Source organism: Lithobates pipiens, unplaced genomic scaffold (genome assembly GCF_037356315.1).
Source record: "Lithobates pipiens isolate NorthernLeopardFrog02 unplaced genomic scaffold, aLitPip1_a1.2 Scaffold_13, whole genome shotgun sequence".
NCBI classification, from domain to species: domain Eukaryota; kingdom Metazoa; phylum Chordata; class Amphibia; order Anura; family Ranidae; genus Lithobates; species Lithobates pipiens.
In genome coordinates, this window is record NW_027507718.1 from 405,276,646 (window position 1) to 405,296,491 (window position 19,846).

Here is a 19,846-nt window from a genome sequence, read left to right on the forward strand (position 1 = left end):
ATAACTTAAAGTTTATAAAGTATGTTTTATATAGTTCTGGATAAAGTAGGGAAGGATCAGAATCCCTGTCGGGTTTTCACTGCTATATGCTTGTTTACTATCAGGGTGCCAACAGTTTCACATGCCAGGGATTAAGGGAATATCTGGAGCAGCAACACAGACAGATTTTTTAAGTAGGGAAAGGCCAGAACACTTTATTCAGACAATATTTTTGCTCAAGATACAGCAGGTAAAATAAGTATTTTGCACACGTCACCATTTTTCTAGGTAAATATATTACTAAAGGTGCTATTGACGTGACATTTTCACCATATGTCGATAACAACCCACGCAATCCATACGTACAAATAAACCAAAAAAAAAAAGATCAAAAATTAAGTTATGTGTAATAAAATGGAATGACATAGGGAAAAAGTATTGAACATGCTAACTGAAATTTATTTAATACTTCGTGCAAAATTCTTTGTTGGTAATGACAGCTTCAAGACACCTCCTGTATGGAGAAACTGCTTGCATCCATTGCTCAGGTGTGATTTTGGCCCATTCTTCCACACAAATAGTCTTCAAATCTTGAAGGTTTCATACACCTCTTCTATGAACACTGATCTTTATTTCTTTCCATAGATTTTCTATTGGATACAATTTAGGTGATTGGCTGGGCCATTCTAGCAGCTTTATTTTCTTTAAAACCAAAAACTTAAAAAAAAACTTCTTTAAAACCAATTGAGAGTTTCATTGGCTTTGTTTCGTTTCATCTTCCTCATCCTAGTAGATGGCAGCAGTTTGCTATAAAGACTGTCTTGGTACATTTTTCCATTCATCTTTCCTTCAAAGCTATGAAGTTTGCCAGTAGTGAGCTGAACACCCCCCGATTTGGTTCGCAGCAGAACATGCAAACAGGCAAAAAATTTGTTTGAACACACAAAAAACATTAGTCTTATGGGGCTTGCGGCTGTAATGTATTATCAGATCCTGGCAATATAGATAAAAATACCAAAAATACCCCAAAAAATGGCGTGGATGTCACCCCAAAAATCCATACCAGGCCCTTCAGGTCTGGTATAGATATTAAGTGGAGCCCCGCACCCAAATTAAAAAAAACGTCTCGGGGGTCTCCCAGGCCCCCAGACACTATGAGGACTAAAAATGTTGCTTCGGTCAGCTGGCCACCTTGTCCACCGCTCTTCCTCTGACTGAACGAAGCCTCAGCAACATCTTGTCCAGCACTAGGAAATTGTAACCTCCCAGCGTCTGGAAATGCATTGCACAAATCTTTCTTCAAGGCCTCCTGAATATGTTTCATCCTCTGCTCCCTCTGCAAAGGGAGGATGAGTTCTGCAACCTTACCTTTGTAGTGTGGATCAAGAAAGGTTGCCAGCCAGTAATGATCCCTCTCCTTGATACCACGAATCCTAGGGTATTTTCGCAGGCTTTGCAAAATCAGGGAGGCCAACTACCTCCTCCCATACGTGTACAACTGCTTGGGTTTCTGGGGACTGAAAACCATCCCTTGAAGACAGCTACTGAGTGTTACCCTCTACATCCATGCTGACACAATCCTCCTCCTCTTCTTCCTGTGTGTTTGGCTGGCCCGCAGGAATGATATCTGGATAAAGGGGGCCTTGATAGGTAAGAAAGTCCTCCTCTTCCTCCTGCTGTTCTGCCTCAAGTGCCCTGTGTATGATTCCATGAAGCGTGTGCTCCAACAAGAAGACTAGAAGTGTCACTGATGCATGCATTGTCGCTGCTCACCATCCTTGTGGCCTCCTAAAATAGTGACAGGACAGTGCATGCATTCTTGATCAGTAGCCACTGGCTTGGTGAAAAGAAGCCAAGCTCCCCAGACTCTGTCCTGTTGCCATACTCGCACAGGTACTCACTGATGGCCCCCTGCTGTATGTGCAGCTGCAGCAGCAGCATTGCCAACATTGAGTTCCACCTGGTGGGCATGTCACAAATGAGGGGGTTGGTGGGCAGGTTGCATTCCCTTTGAATGTCAGCTAGCCGAGCACTGGCATTGTATGACCGGTGGAAATGACCATAGACTTTTCTGGCATGCCTCAGGAGATCCTGTAAGCCTGGGTACATGCTCAAGGACCGCTGCACCACCAAATTCAAGACGTGGGCCAAACATGGAACATGGGTCAAGTGTCCCTGTCAGAGGGTGGAGAGAAGGTTGGTGCCATTGTCACATGCAACCATTCCTGGCTGAAGCTGGCATGGCATCAACCACCTCTGAGCCTACCCCTGCAAAGCTGACAGAATCTCTGCCCCAGTATGGCTCCTGTCCCCTAGGCAGACCAACTCAAGCACTGCATGGCATCTTTGGTTCAGAGGACAAATCTGCAGAAAAGGCCATAGAAGAAGAAGAGGAGGGAGTGGAGGAGAGAGCTGTGACAGAATCGCCACTAGCATTTTGGAGGCGTGGTGGCTAAACAAGCTCCAACAACACTGAACCCTGTCCTGCATCCTTCCCAGCTGCCAGTAGAGCTACCTAGTGCACTGTGAAGGAAAGGTGCTGGACCAAGAATCAAGGGTAATATGTACCTTACTGCTGACCACCCTGTCCAATGAGGTCAAAACATTGCCTTCCACATGCCGGTAGAGAGTATGGCCTTCCGTGAAAAGAAATGGCATTTTCAAAACTGCCACTGAGGTACAGCATATTGCACAAATTCATGAAAGGGGGCAGAATCTACCAGCTGAAAAGGCAGCAGTTGCAGTGCTAGCAATTTAGCCAAGCTAGCATTTAGATGCTGAGAATGTGGATGGCTCGGACTGAATTTCTTTTTATGGTTCAGCAACTGGGGTAGGCAAATTTGCCTGCTAAAATCAATTGGTGGTGTACTGCTAGCATATTGGCTGCAAGTACTTGAGACACCTATTGCTATACCTTCATTCCTCTGTTGCCAACGGATTGCATGGCAGGTCGTCATATGTCTGGTCAAGCATGTGGTGCCCAAGTGGCTGCTGTTCTGGCCAAGCTTGATCCGCTTCAGACATGGGTTGCAAACAGCAATGGTGCACACGTGTCAAAAAAAGGCCCACACCAAGGAACTTTTAAAAGTCAGTGGGGAGTTAGCAGCACCCTGCACCTGTGGAGCTCTGTGGTGTGATGCAATAGGGTGGCTGTCCTTAAGCTGCCCCCTGAAGGACATCCTGCCTCATTGGAGTTGTGCCTCCTCCTCCCTTCTCTCAGGCACCCAAGTACAGTGGCCTCATCATCCTCTCCCTCCTCGTCACTGGAGCAAACTTGGCAGTATGCTGCAGTTGGGGGAATATGACTGCCAGTTTCTTGTCCTTCTTGGGCACCCCCTCTCTCTAGGCTCGCGTTACTCCCTTCCTCAGCCTAGGAACCAACATTGGAGCCTTCAAACCGCTGCACATCCTCCAGCATCATCTATCCGACACTGTGGTCGAATAATTCAGGGAACTCCTCCATGCATGATGGGGGGCTATGGAAGGAGTGACTGTGGACAAGGAGTCGGTGGAAAAGGCGGCTTTGGCAGCTGCGTTGGAAGGCAAACTACTCTGAGCCTGGGTGACAGAGGAGGAGGATGAGGACAGCTTTGATAGCCACTTCACCAACTCTTCTGCATGATGTGGCTCAATAACACGGCCAGCAGCAGAAAAAAAGGACAAGCATGCCCCACGGCCACCTGCAGTGGATGCACCATGTCCACGACCACCACTATTGACTGTAGACACAGAGGCTGCTTGCCCTCTTTTAGTAACCTGTAAGCATCTGCCTCTTCTTGGTGGCCTTCCAAACATGATGTATTTTTTGTTTTGCAACACCACTTTATTATACTTTACATACTTTATTAGATACTATGTGTACACCTCCTGAAGTGTATTATAAATTGTACACACTGTATTAGATACTGTGTACACCGCCTGCACTTTATTAGAAACTGTACTACAGCTGCACTGTATTGTGCACTGTGTACACCACCATAAGTGTAGTAGAAACTGTACACACTGTATTAGATACTGTGTACACCACCAGAAAAGTAGCAGAAACAATACTACGGCTGCATTGCATTGTGTACTGTGTACGTCACCAGAAGTGTAGTAGAAACTGTACACACTGTATTGGATACTATGTACACCACCAGAAAAGTAGTAGAAACTGTAGTATGAATGCACTATTGTGTACTGTGTACACCATCAGAAGTGTAGTAGAAACTGTACACGCTGTATTAGATACTGTGTACATCGCCTGCACTTTATTAGAAACTGTACTACAGCTGCATTGTATTGTGCACTGTGTACTCCACCATAAGTGTTGTAGAAACTGTACACACTGTATTAGATACTGTGTATAACACCAGAAAAGTAGTAGAAACTGTACTACGGCTGCACTGTATTGTGTACTGTGTACACCACCAGAAGTGTATTCAAACTGTACACACTATATTAGATACTGTGTACACCGCCTGCACTGATCTTCCAGTGACCAGTATGAGAGAGTAAGAGTGATAACACCACATTTAACACAACTGCTCCACATTTACTCCTGACACCTTGTGACACTAACGAGTCACATGACACTAGGGAGGGAAAATGGCTAATTGGGCCCAATTTGAACATTTTCACTTTTGTACTCACTTTTGTTGCCAGTGGTTTAGACATTAATGGCTGTGTGTTGAGTTATTTTGAGGGAACAGCGAATTGACACTGTTATACAAGTTGTACACTCAATACTTTACATTGTAGCAAAGTGTAATTTCTTTAGTGTTGTCACATGAAAAGATATAATAAAATATTTACAAAAATGTGAGGGTTGTACACACTTTTGTGAGATACTGTATATTAATACACTACCTGCACTGGCTGAATATCGAGTAAACACTGAATATATAGTCTATGCTAAATGCAGAGTGTATATATATATATATATATATATATACATATAGATATACTAGACTTACTGTATATACAAATGTACATATGTACAAATACACTGCCACTAACTGAATAACCTGCCTGCTTAATCTAAATCAAGCTATCTCTCTGTCCACACCAAGAACACTACACACGGCCGCCGTGTAAGCAGCCTTATTTAGTGTGGGGTGTGGACGCTGTGATTGGCCAAAGCATGCAGGTCAGGTGAATGCTTTGGACAATCATCATACAGAAATGCACTGTGATCTCGCAGTGCATTATGGGGCTTTTCGCAGCCCTCAAATTTTCCACGAACACCCGATGTTCGAGTCAAACTTATGTTTGGGGCATTTGACCTCTAAATATGGTGTGTATTATGGCATCCAAAGAGTTCAATTTTGGTCTCATCTGACCAGACTATACTCTCCCAGTATTTCACAGGTTTGCCTAAATGTTGTGCAGCTAATTTTAAAGGAGCTTCAACATGCTTTTTCTTCAGCAATGGAGTCTTGTGTGGTGATCATGCATACAGCCCATACAGTTACGTGCATTATTTATTGTACCTGCTAATTCCAGGCTGAAGTTCTCCTTGGCTCTTGGACAACTCTTCTGAAAGTTATTTTCACTGCTCTGACAAAAATCTTGTGAGGAGCATCTGGTAGTGGCAGGTTTATGATGAAATTATGTTCTTTTCACTTCTGGATTATGGCGCCAACAGCGCTCATGACAACATTCACAAGTTTAGAAATCCTTCTGTAACCAATGCCATCAGTATGTTTTGCAACAATAAGGTTGCAAAGATCTTGAGAGAGCTCTTTGCTTTTACCCATCATGAGATGTTTCTTGAGTGACATCTTGGTAATGAGACACCTTTTTATAAGCCATTGGTTGAGACTGAACTAGCTGATATTAATTTGCACTGACAAGGGGCAGGATTGCTTTCTAATTATTGATAGATATCAGCTTGTGTTTTGGCTTTCTATGCCTTTTTGCACCTCCCAAATGTGAACAGCAGATGGAGCTGTTCACTTTTGAAAAACGTGCGGTAAAAATGAAGCTTCGTGTCGAGTCTGGTAGGAGTTGAAGCTCGTCATTCAAGTTTATAAACGCGCCTTTAGCGTATATATATATAAATACATCAAAAAAGTATGTTAACACTATAGGCGTGATGGTTCACGTTACTGTAGTATTTTTTAGCAAGTGTAAACTTAGCCTAATGCCGGAGGGGCAGTCAAGTTCCATGGCTACCAACTGGTTTCTCACTCTTATCACTTTTATATATTTAGAGAGAGCTAGAGAAAACATTCAGCACCCAAAATGTATTACAGTTTTTGATCTGCTGCCAGTTTAAGGCAGATTTGGTCTGATGGTTTCTCTGAGGCACAATAGTGCATGTTTCTTCACATTTCCTCAACAAATAGAATTAGCAATGCCTCATTTCCTCAGCATTTTAACATTTGCACAAAACTGCCTGCATGTGTATTTCTCAAACCTTGGTAACCATGAATGATAGGCCTAAATAGCATTAACAATAAAATAAAAGAACAACATTTAAATGGATGTTTATCTAAATTTATTACAGGTACTTTATTTTGACCTATGTCAGAAATTAACGTTGATCATTGTAAGCCTGGTATTGCTAAAAGAATGACTACTGATAAATTGAATCAAGAACAACAAGATTAAATCTAGTCATTATAGGCGATTATATTTAAGATTTTCACATAGTTTCATTGCATATTTAGCCCAGATAATACAAATATAACCATACACAAACAAGGTAACACAGTACAAATGGAGAAAAACAAGGTATCTCCAGCATGCTATATTCTATTAATCTAAATTTATTTCCTGTAATGTTTGTCTGTTTCTGAGAATCTATTTATAGGTAAACTTGTGTTCTACAAAGTACTGAGATTCTGATTAGTTTTTATGATTTTTTGGCAATCTCTGACATCATGGTGACATCAGCAATATATAATTATGTTGCCTCTTATAATTTGGGGAGGACTCATTTATATGACTGTTGCAGAGTATGTAGCACCGGGGTTGATTTACGAAGACTGGAGAGTGAAAAATCTGGTGCAGCTCTGCACAAAAACCAATCAGCTTTGAGGTTTTATTATCAAAGCTTAATTGAACAAGCTTAAGTTAGAAGCTGATTGGCTACCATGCACAGTTGCACTAGATTTTGCTCTTTCCTGTTTTAGTAAATCAACCCCATTGTGTCTGACATTCTGTCATCATAACCAGCAGCAGCAAAGCAGATAGGAATGAGCCATGAGTTGAGATGATTAAAGGGGTTGTTACGGTAGAAGGCTTTTTTTTCGATCTTAATGCATTCTATGCATTAAGATAAAAAGTCTTCTGCATACAGCAGCCCCCTCAACTCCCCTAACACTTACCTGAGGTCCTTCTGTGTCCAGCGATGTCCACGAATGTCTCAGCTGTTCGAGATTCTCCTTCATGATTGGCTGAGACATAGCAGCGGCGTCATTGGCGGGCTGGGACAGGGCTCTGTGTCTGAATGGACACATGGAGATGTGGCTCAGCTCGGGTACCCCCATAGCAAGCTTCTTCCCATTCATCCTACTCAATGTATTCTAAACGCATTTTGGGTAGCGGAGCAACTTGGGTTGAAGAAAATTTTTGCAGAAAATATATTGTATTTATGGTACAGTATTTACCCAGTTTACAAAGTTCAAGATTGTTCATAATAATTGGAGTAGGCTAGAAATAATTAAAATATAATGTGTAAATGCATATACAAATTTACATTTTGACCATAGATACACATTAAACTTAAGTGTGTGAGCAAGAGGAATTACTACATGCTTAAAGCCTATGGAGATGATTTGCTAAAGGCAAATAGATTGTGTAGTTTGGAAAGTGCAGTTGCACTCTGCATGTGCAGTTGCTCCAGAGCTTAGTAAATGAGGTAAAGCTTCACTTTGCAAAGAATACCCAATCATGTGCAAGGAAAATAAAAAAAACTGTACTTTGCAAAGTGCACAGTCTATTTGCCTTTAATAAATCAACTCATATGTCTATCTACAAAAAAATACAAAATAAGCACAAGAGGCCTTACTTAACTTCTCTGTGGGATGTTTCCCATTGTGCTTCAGTCTTCTCGTTCAGAGCAATCTTCCCCTTTCAAAATATTTGCATGTCTTTTTTATTTTTTTTATGCTTGTAACACCGCCACCATTATTCCATGTCTCACCTGCCTGCTTCCATCTTACTCAAAAGACTTTGAATAATAGTAATCACTTTTGTTAGGTTCTTTTTTTTCCCCTACTCTGCCTAAAGACCTCCCCTTCAGCTCCAAGTGCCAAAACATGTCGGGATGACAGCCTTGTAAAATACAGTAGAGGCTTACTGACTCAGAGTGATTTGTGATGTGGAAGGAGAATAAGTGAAATGAATGTAAAAACAAATTTTAGAACTGTATAAGTCAATGCAATAAAAGATAATTTGTGATTAGTTAAAGTGTACCTATAGGAAAAACTTTTTTTCATCGTGGATAGAGTAGTTTATAACCCCTGTCAGTTTTTTTGCCATCCCATAAGGGAGATTTCCATTCACTTTCGGTCCCATAGCCAAAACAAGAAGTGAGAGGAAGTCCCTCCAAAGTGAGGAAATCCTAGGGTATCACCAAGGTCAGAGACAAAAAAGTGAATATATGGGAATCCTGCCTCATTTAATATGTAGCACTCACCGATTAATTATCGTGGGGTGTAATCAATGACAGTAGTACATCCAAAGCAGTTGGATGTATCACCAAGGTCATCAGAACTAGTGTCCCCATTGGAAAATGTCCCCTCTATTACTGCTTTGATGTCAACCTAAAATTTGTAATGTATTTTTTACTTTCACTTTCGATGATAACAATAAACAGGACAAATAGAGAGGGTGAAACGGGGTACTGACAGCAAAAGCTGTTCTAATTCCTCTTCACTCTATCCAAACTCTATCCAAATGAAAATGCTCTTAGTTACACTTTAATATTGGTTATTTAACTTTGTCCTTTCACTGTATTTTATCTTGTCATATTTCCATTGTACAATAAGTACATTAAATAAATTAGATATCAAATTCTACATTGCAGCATGCATTAGTAACAAGTATACTATAATACACTATATCCTGTTTTACTAAGTCTGTGTCTTTATTTTCTTTCTTTTTGCAGAGCCGGAACAACTGTTGTTTTAGCTAGCACCAAATCATCATTTTTGGTGTTGATTAAATCTGTAAGTACTTACTCCCCCCCCCCCCCCCCCACATGGAACACACCAGTCAGTGTTCACGGCCATTGGCTGCCAGTGCTGATCGGATACTGCTGAAAAGAATCAGCTTTACTGCATGGAGGTCTTCACCCACAAATAAAAACCGTGCCCTTCTGTTACAAGTCCTTGGGTTGCTTCCAAGCATTGTAATCATATGACTGTATAATTGCTGTGTAGTGGTTTAACACTTTCCACTTTTCTCTATGTTACCTAAATTATATAAAACTAATAACATAGGATTGAACTAAAAACCATTCCCACATTTGCAAAACAGCTGTATTTGCACGCAACATTTAAGTGCTGTTAAGCTTCCAGAAGAAGCTTATTTTTTCTTAGCCATATACCCAGCACACTAGGTGCATTTTTGCATAGGCTGGAGGCTGTGTGAGTCTGGCTGTGTACTGGAGAGGTGCTGTTGTTTGTGCTCTTATGCTGAAAATATCTATGGACACATCAATTTGAGGTCCCAGACGAGCCTAAAGGCCATCTCCAGCCGCAAGTCCACAGTCTTATGGTGTGCCCTTTTGACCAGGATTTCTTTGTTACATCCAACGGGAGAAACACAAGTGTATCTGACTCACTGCCATATGGTATGTGCGTCCACCATTGTTGGTAAGAGTACCTCATTGTGTGTCTACAGTACCGGTGTTCCCCGTGTTACAAGCAATACATCCTTTTTCAGTCACTGTGTCTGGGACATTATTGCTAATCTCCATCTACATTCGAGCCTTCCAGAAAGATTTTTATCAACCAGTTTTACACTGGCCACTGGACTCTATATTGTACACTGTGCACTTTTGTTGTCTTTGGATTTTATTCATTTTGGTACACATTTATTATGTGCTTAAGCGCTACACATATGTTTGTTTAAATTTGTATGACTTTGAGTATTAGCTGCTACAGAAAGTTATTTTTCTCATTTTTTCTTTTAGGTTTAGCGCAGTGTTATCTCCTCCTTTTTTTGCATTTTTGCATTGACCTGAAGTTGATAAAATTTACTTTTAAAATATAAAAACTCTGTTAAATAGATATAACTGAAAATCTGATATTTTAAGATTTTCTGTTCTTATTCTAGGGAAAGTGTCAGATAGCTGTTCATCTTACTCCAGACAGACCGAATACTGCAGCTGGAACTTCCAGAAATTATTACTCAATTGTAAGCCGGCTTCCCACAGTTCCATTCTTGCTTGAGAAATCAGACAGCTCTTCATTTCTACTGGAAAGTAAGATTTACTAACCGACATAGCATAGGATTAATGTAGATCTGAAAGTTCAAAAAGAGAGTCCACATAATAATGAGCTAACTAAAGAGCTAGCATTGGGTTCACCCAGGGCAATTATCTTACTAGTTTCCTATAATGCCCTGTACACAGGGTCGGACATTCCGACAACAAAATCCATCAGATTTTTTCAGACGGATTTTGTGCCAAACTTGTCTTGCATACACACACGGTCGGATAAAGTTGTCGGAAAATCCAATCGTTCTTAACGAGGTGACGTACAACACGTATGTCGGGACTATAAACAGGCCAGTAGCCAATAGCTGTGGTCTCTTAATTTATTCCGAGCATGCCTGGCACATTGTCCGTCGGAATTGTCTACACGCGATCAGAATTTTAACGATCGGATTTGGTGTGGAAAATTTTAGATCCTGCTCTCAAACTTTGTGCGTCTGAAATTCCGACGGAAAAAGTCAGATGGAGCCCACATACAATCGGATTTTCGGACAACACGATCCGATCGCATATTTTCTGTCAGAAATTCTGACCGTGTGTACAGGGCATAATACTCCCTTGGAGATCTGGCTTGTTTTCCCTTGCCTACAATTTTAATTTTCCTTACTCACTTTTTTCCAAGTACCAACATTCTTAAGCTTAGGGGTCTATTTCCAAAACATGCCAGAAGCATTCCTGCAAGATGAACAAAACATCACCATCATTTTTTTAAGAAATGGAGCTGACAATACAGGCAGTAATCTCTGACGGTGACATTTTGTTTGCTTTCAAAACTGTAACTACATCATCCAGGACCAAGATCCCTGTTTTCAGCTTTAGCTAACTTCAGGTGTAAATAGCCAGAAGATAATTTAAGCCACTGGTGCTCATTGCTGGAATAATTTTTGTATTTTGCAGTAAAAAGAATTTTTGAAGCCTATTGAGGTACGCAGGATTTTTGGAATTTCTAAAAAGTTGGATTATACTGCTGCCTCCAGAAGGTTGGGTTACTGGCAAACATAAATTGTTAGAACTCAACCTCTAACCGTCATGCTTCAGTTTTATGAGCAAGTAGTAACATGGATCAATGTCCTTCAAAAGACTTAAAGAAAAGGATTTTAACGTGTGTACAAGACCAACTGGTCAACAGCAGAAGGCTTAGGCAGCCCATACATCAATCATTTTTTTTTTGTTCAACCAGTGGGTTGAATAAAAAAAATTATCTGATTCCCACATCCACCCATTCGAGGTGGATGGGGGAATCCTTCCCACTGTGGTATTGTATTCTGATAGTGGGGAGACTTCCCTGCCATCTGAATATAATGATCAGTGTTGCTGGCTACAACCGGTGGCATTGATCATTTGGGAAAAACCCTACAGAATTTTGATTTCTTGTATGACCGGCTTTAGGACTTTCAGTGAAGGGGGAGTCCATGGTAAGGAAGTGTGTCACCTGATTGGACAACCAGTCACTTATAGAGATACACATGAATGTGAGCCTGTCACAATATAAAATATAAATGAATAGAGGGAAAACAAAACACATGCTGGGAAACAATTGAAGGGTACAAATTCTGAATTTTCCTGAAGAAGAGGGTAAGGTGATCAATGACCACACAAAAGGGTATGCAGGGATGTACCACAACCCAAACAAGAACATCAGGATCAGAAGGATGAGTAGGACTCTTTCCAAACAACACCAATAGATGTATTTGGGATGTGATATCCACACTGCAAACCTGTTAAGCAGTTACTAAATATATGATTCTTGGGATCATCAAACCTGCATTTGTAAGAGCAAAATTTCCTCTGCTGAGGAGTGAAGGGGTAGGAATCCTAATGAGACTTGATCAGGTCCTACAAAGAACTCCAGACTTAAATGATTACCCTTTGAGGAAATCTGCAGCAGGCTAACAGTGTGTCATACCTGCTGACCATCCAGTGGAGTACAGGACCTTCCAGCAATGAATACTTCTTTCCAAAGAGGGAAGGGCACTACTTTTCTAAAACCCCAATCTTTCCTTTTTAATATTTTTATTAAAGATTTACAAAATACAACAGGAAGTGAATGCTTGCTTTGTCATATTGATACGGTACAAAAACCCTAACTTTTCAATGTTGGGATCAGCAGCTACAGTCACAACTGATGTTGACACAAACATTGCTATTCAGCATAGGGAATAGGTCATCTGGTCTGTGGCAGGGAAAGTTATCAAACCTTTATGGGTGAAGGTCTTGCAGCATTCAGATGATGTCCAGCAGAGGTCAGGAGAGAAACCGATGAGCGAAAGGATTCCTAGATGACTCAGGAACTGTCTGTCCTTGAGAACCAGGCTCAAGGGACAGGCAATATGATACTTTTGTTAGTGAAAAGGGAAGGAACCATCCCCTCCCGGGGACAAATAGCATCTAGGACCTCTTGGTCTGTAGAAACCTTCTAAGTGCCTTGCCCAGATTCCAGACTCCATAACACAGAGGTAGAGGCAGAAAGGAACTGAGAGACCACATAAGAAGAGGTAACAGTGCTTAATAGGAATTCCCAAACAATCAAACAATCTCTTAAAGAGGTAAACGCCTGCTACACATAAGGATAGGGTCAATGGTCCACGGGGAGTGGACTATCTTAGCGAGTACTTGAGGTACTTCCAGCTGCACTAGAAAGGGACCTAATATTACCACTGCTAGACAGCGTGCAGGTAAGAGAACCATCAACTTTGTTTGAGCTTCTAGAATCCAGAAAATTTACTCACTTTAAGAGAGGTCCACTGAATGTTTCACAGTGGGGATTCCAGGAAAAAAACACCTCCTCAGTGTCATGAATAGGGACAGAACTTTTGAAGAACACAAAAGAATCATGTCCTTACTAGGAAAGGGAACCATAGGGACTGATTTTGACCCTGGGGACCTTGTAGGTTAGTTAATCCCTCAGGAAAGGAGAGTCAAGCAACGGGTGTAATTGTGCTCTGTTTATCATTTTAAACTGAATGGACCCCGTATGGGTACGTTCTTCCTTTTTTCGGCCACCAGAGGGCACGCGCAGCTGCTGCATGGCTGGGGACCTGATGCGTGTGGCCGCCGGCCATGCACGATTGAGTGCACGCGTGCCAGCATGGGAATTTGAGTGTGTAAACACACACACAGATCCCCGTGTTGTCAGAGGAGAGGAGACGTCATCTGTTCCTAGTAAGTAGGAACACAATATGTCTCCTCTCCTACTCAGTCCTATCTCTATCCCCACAGTTAGAACACACTGAGGGAACAAACATTTAATCCCTTGATCGCCCCTAGTGTTAACCCCTTCCCTGCCAGTGACATTTACACAGTAAGCACTGCATTTTTATAGCACTGATCACTGTTTAAATGTCAAAAATATGTCAAAAGTGTCCGATCTGTCCGTCGCAATACCGCTAAAAATCGCAGATCACCGCCATTACTAGTAAAAAATAAAAAATAATAAATATGCCATAAAAATGCCATAAATCTTTTCCATAGTTTGTAGACATTATAACTTTTGCACAAACCAATCAATAAACGGTTATTGTGATTTTTTTTACCAAAAATATGTAGAAGTATATATATCGGCCTAAACTGATGAAGAAATTCGTTTTTTATTTTTTTTAAATTGGGGATATGTATTAGACAAAAAGTAAAAAAAAAATATTTTTTTCAAAATTGTTGCTATTTTTGGTTTATAACGCAAAAAATAAAAACCGCAGAGGTGACCAAAATAAAGCTCTATTTGTGGGAAAAAAAGGACGCAAATTTCATATGGGTACAGCGTCACATGACCGTGCAATTGTCAGTTAAAGCGATGCAGTGCCAAATTGTAAAAGGAAGGGGGTAACATTTTATGGGGCTGAAGTGGTTAAGAAGTGCTAAACTGTGAATTGTGTTTCTCAATGGACAATAAAAAATGAGTTTTAATAACTTAATTTATAGTTATTAGTTGGTAGACAGTATATATATATATATATATATATATATATATATATATATATATATATATATATATATGATTTTGTGGTTAACATGATACATTTAATTAATTGATTGTCTTCTTAACATGGCATGTTTCAGTGTGTTGTGGTATATTGAGAGAGACATGTATGCCTTATGATTCTGTTATAACCTATGATTACATGTGTCTTATGTACAGGGACAGTTTTGCCCAGATCATCATACTCAGCCACCTACCGGACAGTGGCTAATCCAATGCATATGAGACCTAGGCCCCAGGTAATAAAGTGCTTTTTAAGGTACATAAATGTGTCTGTCCTTTAAGGAGATCCTGTCACCTTGGCTATTCAGGACAAAGTGGCATTCTCTCGTTATAGCCTACCTCTCAATCCAGTTATACTCACCTTCACAGTGCTATCCCACCACCCCTTTCTCCACAACATTCATCTTGAAATACCTGGTGGTGTCAGAACCTACAGGGAGTGATGATGTCACCCCTTTTGTGATTTGATAGCCTTTGAATCTAGTAATTTCCTGCTAGGTCTGAGCATTGCACCACAAGTGGAGGTCACATACTGCTCTGTACCTGAAGTACCAGGTTTTTTTGGTGTCTGTGGCAGAAGAAGCGACAGAAGAGTGCTTCTAAAGTGAGTATGGCTTGATTGTAGGCTGTCACTTCTCTGTTCTCTGTGACCTACTTATACATGTAGTTCTGCTCTAAGCAAAAAAAGGAAGATATATATTGTCCCACTGGTGCTCAGGATTCAAGAATGGGCATTGACATGAAAAATGCACCATCCAGTAGTGTGCAGTATGCTTAGAAAAATCGCCGCCCTCCCAGTCCAATCTATGTTGTTAAGTAAAATTATGTTTTTCTAAGCATACTGCACACTACTGGATGGTGATTTTCATTTAATGCCATGAGTTCTGTTTCTATTGCCTGGGAGGGAGCATGTTTGTGTCTGGCTTCTGTATCTTCTAGTCTCTTTAGCAGTTGGGCTAGTTGTTTTTGTCTCTCTCTTTTAATGCGGGCCCCATGCTTGATGAGGATTCCCCTGATAACGGGTTTATGAGCTTCCCACAGTATGCCTGGGTCACAGTCCGGTTGCGCTTTCGTGCGAAAGTATAATCTCAGTTCGTTCGTCACTTCCTCAAGCACTTCCGGGTTTTGCAAGAGGCTTTCATTCAGGCGCCAGAAACAATGTGTGACCGACGCGATATCTCACAGGGTGTATGTTAGGAATATATGGGCATGGTCTGACCATGAGATGTTACCAATTGATGTGTCTCGTACTTCATGAAGTTGAGTGTGGGGGATGAGAAAATAATCTATTCTGGTATAGATTTTATGCGGGGGGGGGGGAGTAAAACGTGTAATCACGTTCTCCAGAGTGTTGAAGCCACCAAACATCTATCATTTGGGCTTTGTGTAATGGTCTGGATATCTGTTTGAGGTGGGTTGGGGGAATAGACGAGGCACCGGTTGAGGTGTCCGTTGACGGTATTAGGGGGCCATTAAAGCCTCCCCCCGAGGATTGGTTGGCCTATTGTGAAATCCTGGCGTTTGCTTAGTGTACTGTCTAGAAAAGTGGCCTGGTTCTCGTTGGGAGTGTAGATAGTCGCTAGTGTGATTTGAATATTCCCCAAAAGTCCCCTAAGGAAGACGTACCATCCCATCGGATCTATCAAGGTGTCTTGAGTTTGCCACGGGATTTTACTAGATATCAGAATCGACACCCCTTTGGATTTGGTTGTCGGGTTAGTGGAATGGTATGTAATTGGATAGAACCTGTTCTGTAGGTAATGCAGTCTGTCAGTTTTGAAGTGCGTCTCCTGAATGAACGCGATGTCTGTCTGGGATTTTTTCAGTTTGTGTAGGAGTATGCGTCTTTTCTTGGAGACGTTTAGTCCTTTAGCAGCATATATTTTCCAAGTATTCTCATATTGTGCTCCTTGAAACAACCCCACCATCTTTTTCCAGAGCAGCCCGTATTTCTCCTGAGGTTACCTGTGCGTTTTTCTTTGTATGCCAAGCAATTCTTCTGGCATTTGTGGCTGCAATCTTTCATGGTCTACCTGACTTTGGCTTGGTATCAAGAGATCCCAAATTTTCAATTTCTTAATAAGTGATTGAACAGTACTGACAGGCATATTCAAGGCTGTGGATATCTTTTTATATCCTTTTCCGTCTTTATAAAGACCTTGTTATGCAGATCTTTTGACAGTTCTTTTCTGCTTCCCATGGCTCAGTATCTAGCTTGCTCAGTGCACCCACATGAGAGCTAACAAACCCGTTGGCAATTTATACACAGACACTAAATGCAATTTAAAAAGCCACGGATGAGGGAAATTAATCTTTAATGTCTGTACCACAACCAAACATTCCAAGGTATCTAAACTTTTAATCAGAGCCATTTGGGTGATTTCTGTTATCGTTATGATTTAAAATGGAGCCAAACAACTATGACATAATAAAGGCTTCATATGATCACTATCCTTAAAAAATGTTTTTGGCATGATCAGTCATATTTTTTATATCAATGACAAAATCTCATGATTTCTGCCAGGGTATGCAAACTTTTGAACACAACTGTATCTGTAGAGACTGATACAGAAGGCTTTATCTGTACTTAAAGTACTTAAAGCAATACTAAAGTTTATCTTTTTTTCTTACAATAAAAAAGAGGTTTATACTTACCTCTCTGTGCAACAATATTTCACAGAGCGGTCCCTTACCTCCACTTTAGCGGTCCCCCACTGGTGCTGTCCGCATTGTCTTCATGTGGGTATGCCCATAAGAAGCCATGCAGGCATGCTCTGGAGCTAGGCTGTGTGCATCCATAGACACACACAGCGTGGCTCACACAATTTTTACAGGGAAGCCAATACAAAAATAATACACAGTGAGGCTGTTTTACTATTGAGGATTTGAGAATTTTCACATAAATTGTGTGAATATTCACTTTAATTATCCAATCATATGCAGATGAAATAAGTAAAAAGGTATTTTCTGTTCACACGATTGAATATTTAAAGCAAATCTCAAACACTTTAGTAAATCAGTTTGACAATAAATAAGATATCATGTTAAGCATTTTTGTCCATAGTTTGCTAATATACTTGTGTGTACAAGAGAGCAGACATATTTGCTCATTACCAGTGCCACTGTTAGAAATTATAGGGCCCTGTATAGCCTACATGATGGGGCCCCCTTTAACCATGCTGTTGACCTCACCCCTGTCCCTGCCCCTGACCCCGGCTTGAAATAAAATGCAGGTTTTTTGCTCTTTACACATGCATGCAGGGCCAACTGGTACGTTCATAATTGCACGTAAGCATGAAGGAGAGGGGGCAGTTTAAACTTATTTTTATTTTATTAAAAATGAAAAAAAATGACACTGTATCTTTAATTTTTTTTTTCTTTCACAAGGGATGAATAGCATCCCTTGTGATAGCATGAACCATGACAGGTCCTTTTATGGGGAGATCTGGTTTCTCTTAGACCACATATCTGTCCTCTGGCCTCCAAAGCATCTGATCAAACCAAGATTGGTGTCATTAGATGCTTGTTCAAGGCAGTAAAGGCTTGTTTACATCAGACCAAAACTGGAAGCAACAAAATCCTTGTTGCGTTCAGTTTCTGACATCATGCGGTGGAAGGAATTTATTTTATATATTTCAGGTACTTATATAGCGCTGTCAATTTATGCAGCACTTATATATATATATATATATATATATATATATATATATATATATTGTAATGACATCCATCCCTCTCACTGTGTCCCAAGAACCGAATGCTACTGGTTGCACTGGTGGGATACACTAGGATTACTTTTACTTTAGAATCGCTGAATCGCTGAATCGCTGAGGCTAGAAATTTTTATCTCAATCAATTTTTATCTCAATCATTGCTCAATCATTGCTGTAGTGATGACCCAGATTTCACCCTTCCAATCCAGTGACATACTGGTACGTCGCTGGACAGGAAGTGGTCAAAAGGGCTTGTTAGGGAGGTGGTACAAATGCAGCTCCATTGCAAATGTTTACTGCTCCCGTCTTATGATCAGCAGCAGGAACAAAGAAACCCCCTAAATGGGACTCTGACAGACCACCAACACATGAAATAGAACTCATAAAATTTTGTTTTTATTAATACAATAAGTCAAGACTATACAGACTAAAAACAGACGACCAGCATCTGAACAATGTGCAATACAATACAAAATGACAATAGAACATCAAAAAAACACTTATGCTCTACTAAGGGGGGAAAACCCCAATACCAATTTTCCAGTTTTGCTTGAAAACTTTCATCAGGAGTAGAGTGAGCTGAAGTTTAATTAAAGCTCATGATAGAGCCATTCCTCAATAGGATATCATCAAATAAGATGCAGATGCAGCTGGAAGCCAAAACAAGGTCCCTAATGCCCAGGAAGTAGTTCACCCCTCCACAGAGTATATAGGCCGGTGTAAATGTAAATTACAGGTTAAGAATCCACCCCTCACTAAAGATGTGGGGGGGGGGGGGGGGTGTATAAGCTATAGCCAACGTAGATCCGAGCCTCAAATATGGCCCCCAGGAGATCCCCTTTATTTTTTGGATCCCTTGATCAGATACAGCCCATATGATCATCTGCATTACAATAATCATCACAGGAAGCACAGTAAGCAGGTGCTCTATCATGGCTCTGTGCTGCATGGCTGTTTGCTGACTTAACTTATGGCTGTGCTGTATGTAACGGACTGTAACACAGCAAAGCCATAACAAAGTCAGCGCCCTCAGCAGCCATGTGACACAGAGCCACAATAGAGCCCCTGCTTACTGAGATGCCTGTGATTATTATTGTAATGCTGATAATAACTTGCTGTGCTGTGAGTTATATAAAAGGACACAGTGAGGATTCTACACTCACTGTGTCAAGTGCAGCCACGCTCTCCTTCAGATGTTCCCTGTCAGCCACTTGCCACCTCACATCTCAGCACCTGAGAACTGGAGGCAGGTTCTGGGCGCGGGGCAGAGAATCGGCCGGGACTAATTAATTAGTGGGGCGGCATGATGTACATACGCCCTATAAATGAAGAAATGTTACCTCCTCTGTGCTCACCTGGGCCCCTTTGTTATCCTAACGGGGCCCAGGAAAAATATATAACCCTGCTCTATAAACAAGTAGGAGCGGGGTAGGAGTTTATCAAGCTCGATTTTTTTTATTTAATATAGCAATGAACTGTAATGTTGCCTGGGCCCAGATGTGTAGCTAATGGCGCAGAGCCCGGTACAACAGGCCCGGCTGTTCTGCCCTATCAGTGGCCCTGCTGATTCCATATACAAACTTTGCTTCCTGTTCTGACTGTAATGTGTACACATGCATGCAGTATATTGCCTTAGTTGTAAAGTTGTAAAGGCAGAACTTTTTTTATCTTAATGCATTCTATGCATTAAAAAATAAACCTTCTGTGTGTAGCAGCCTCCCCAGCACCTCCTAGTTACTTACCTGA

At 41.0% G+C, this 19,846-nt stretch overlaps 1 protein-coding gene across 1 annotated transcript in view; it reads left to right on the forward strand.

The window, feature by feature from the left end:
* LOC143975254 (cyclic nucleotide-binding domain-containing protein 2-like) overlaps window positions 1–19,846 on the forward strand; it is a 142,525-nt gene that overhangs the window by 91,760 nt on the left and 30,919 nt on the right. The window contains exons 10-12 of the mRNA XM_077477463.1: window positions 9,077–9,137; window positions 10,249–10,396; window positions 14,544–14,623. Coding sequence (XP_077333589.1) covers window positions 9,077–9,137; window positions 10,249–10,396; window positions 14,544–14,623 — 289 coding nt within the window. The remainder of the gene's footprint in view (window positions 1–9,076; window positions 9,138–10,248; window positions 10,397–14,543; window positions 14,624–19,846) is intronic.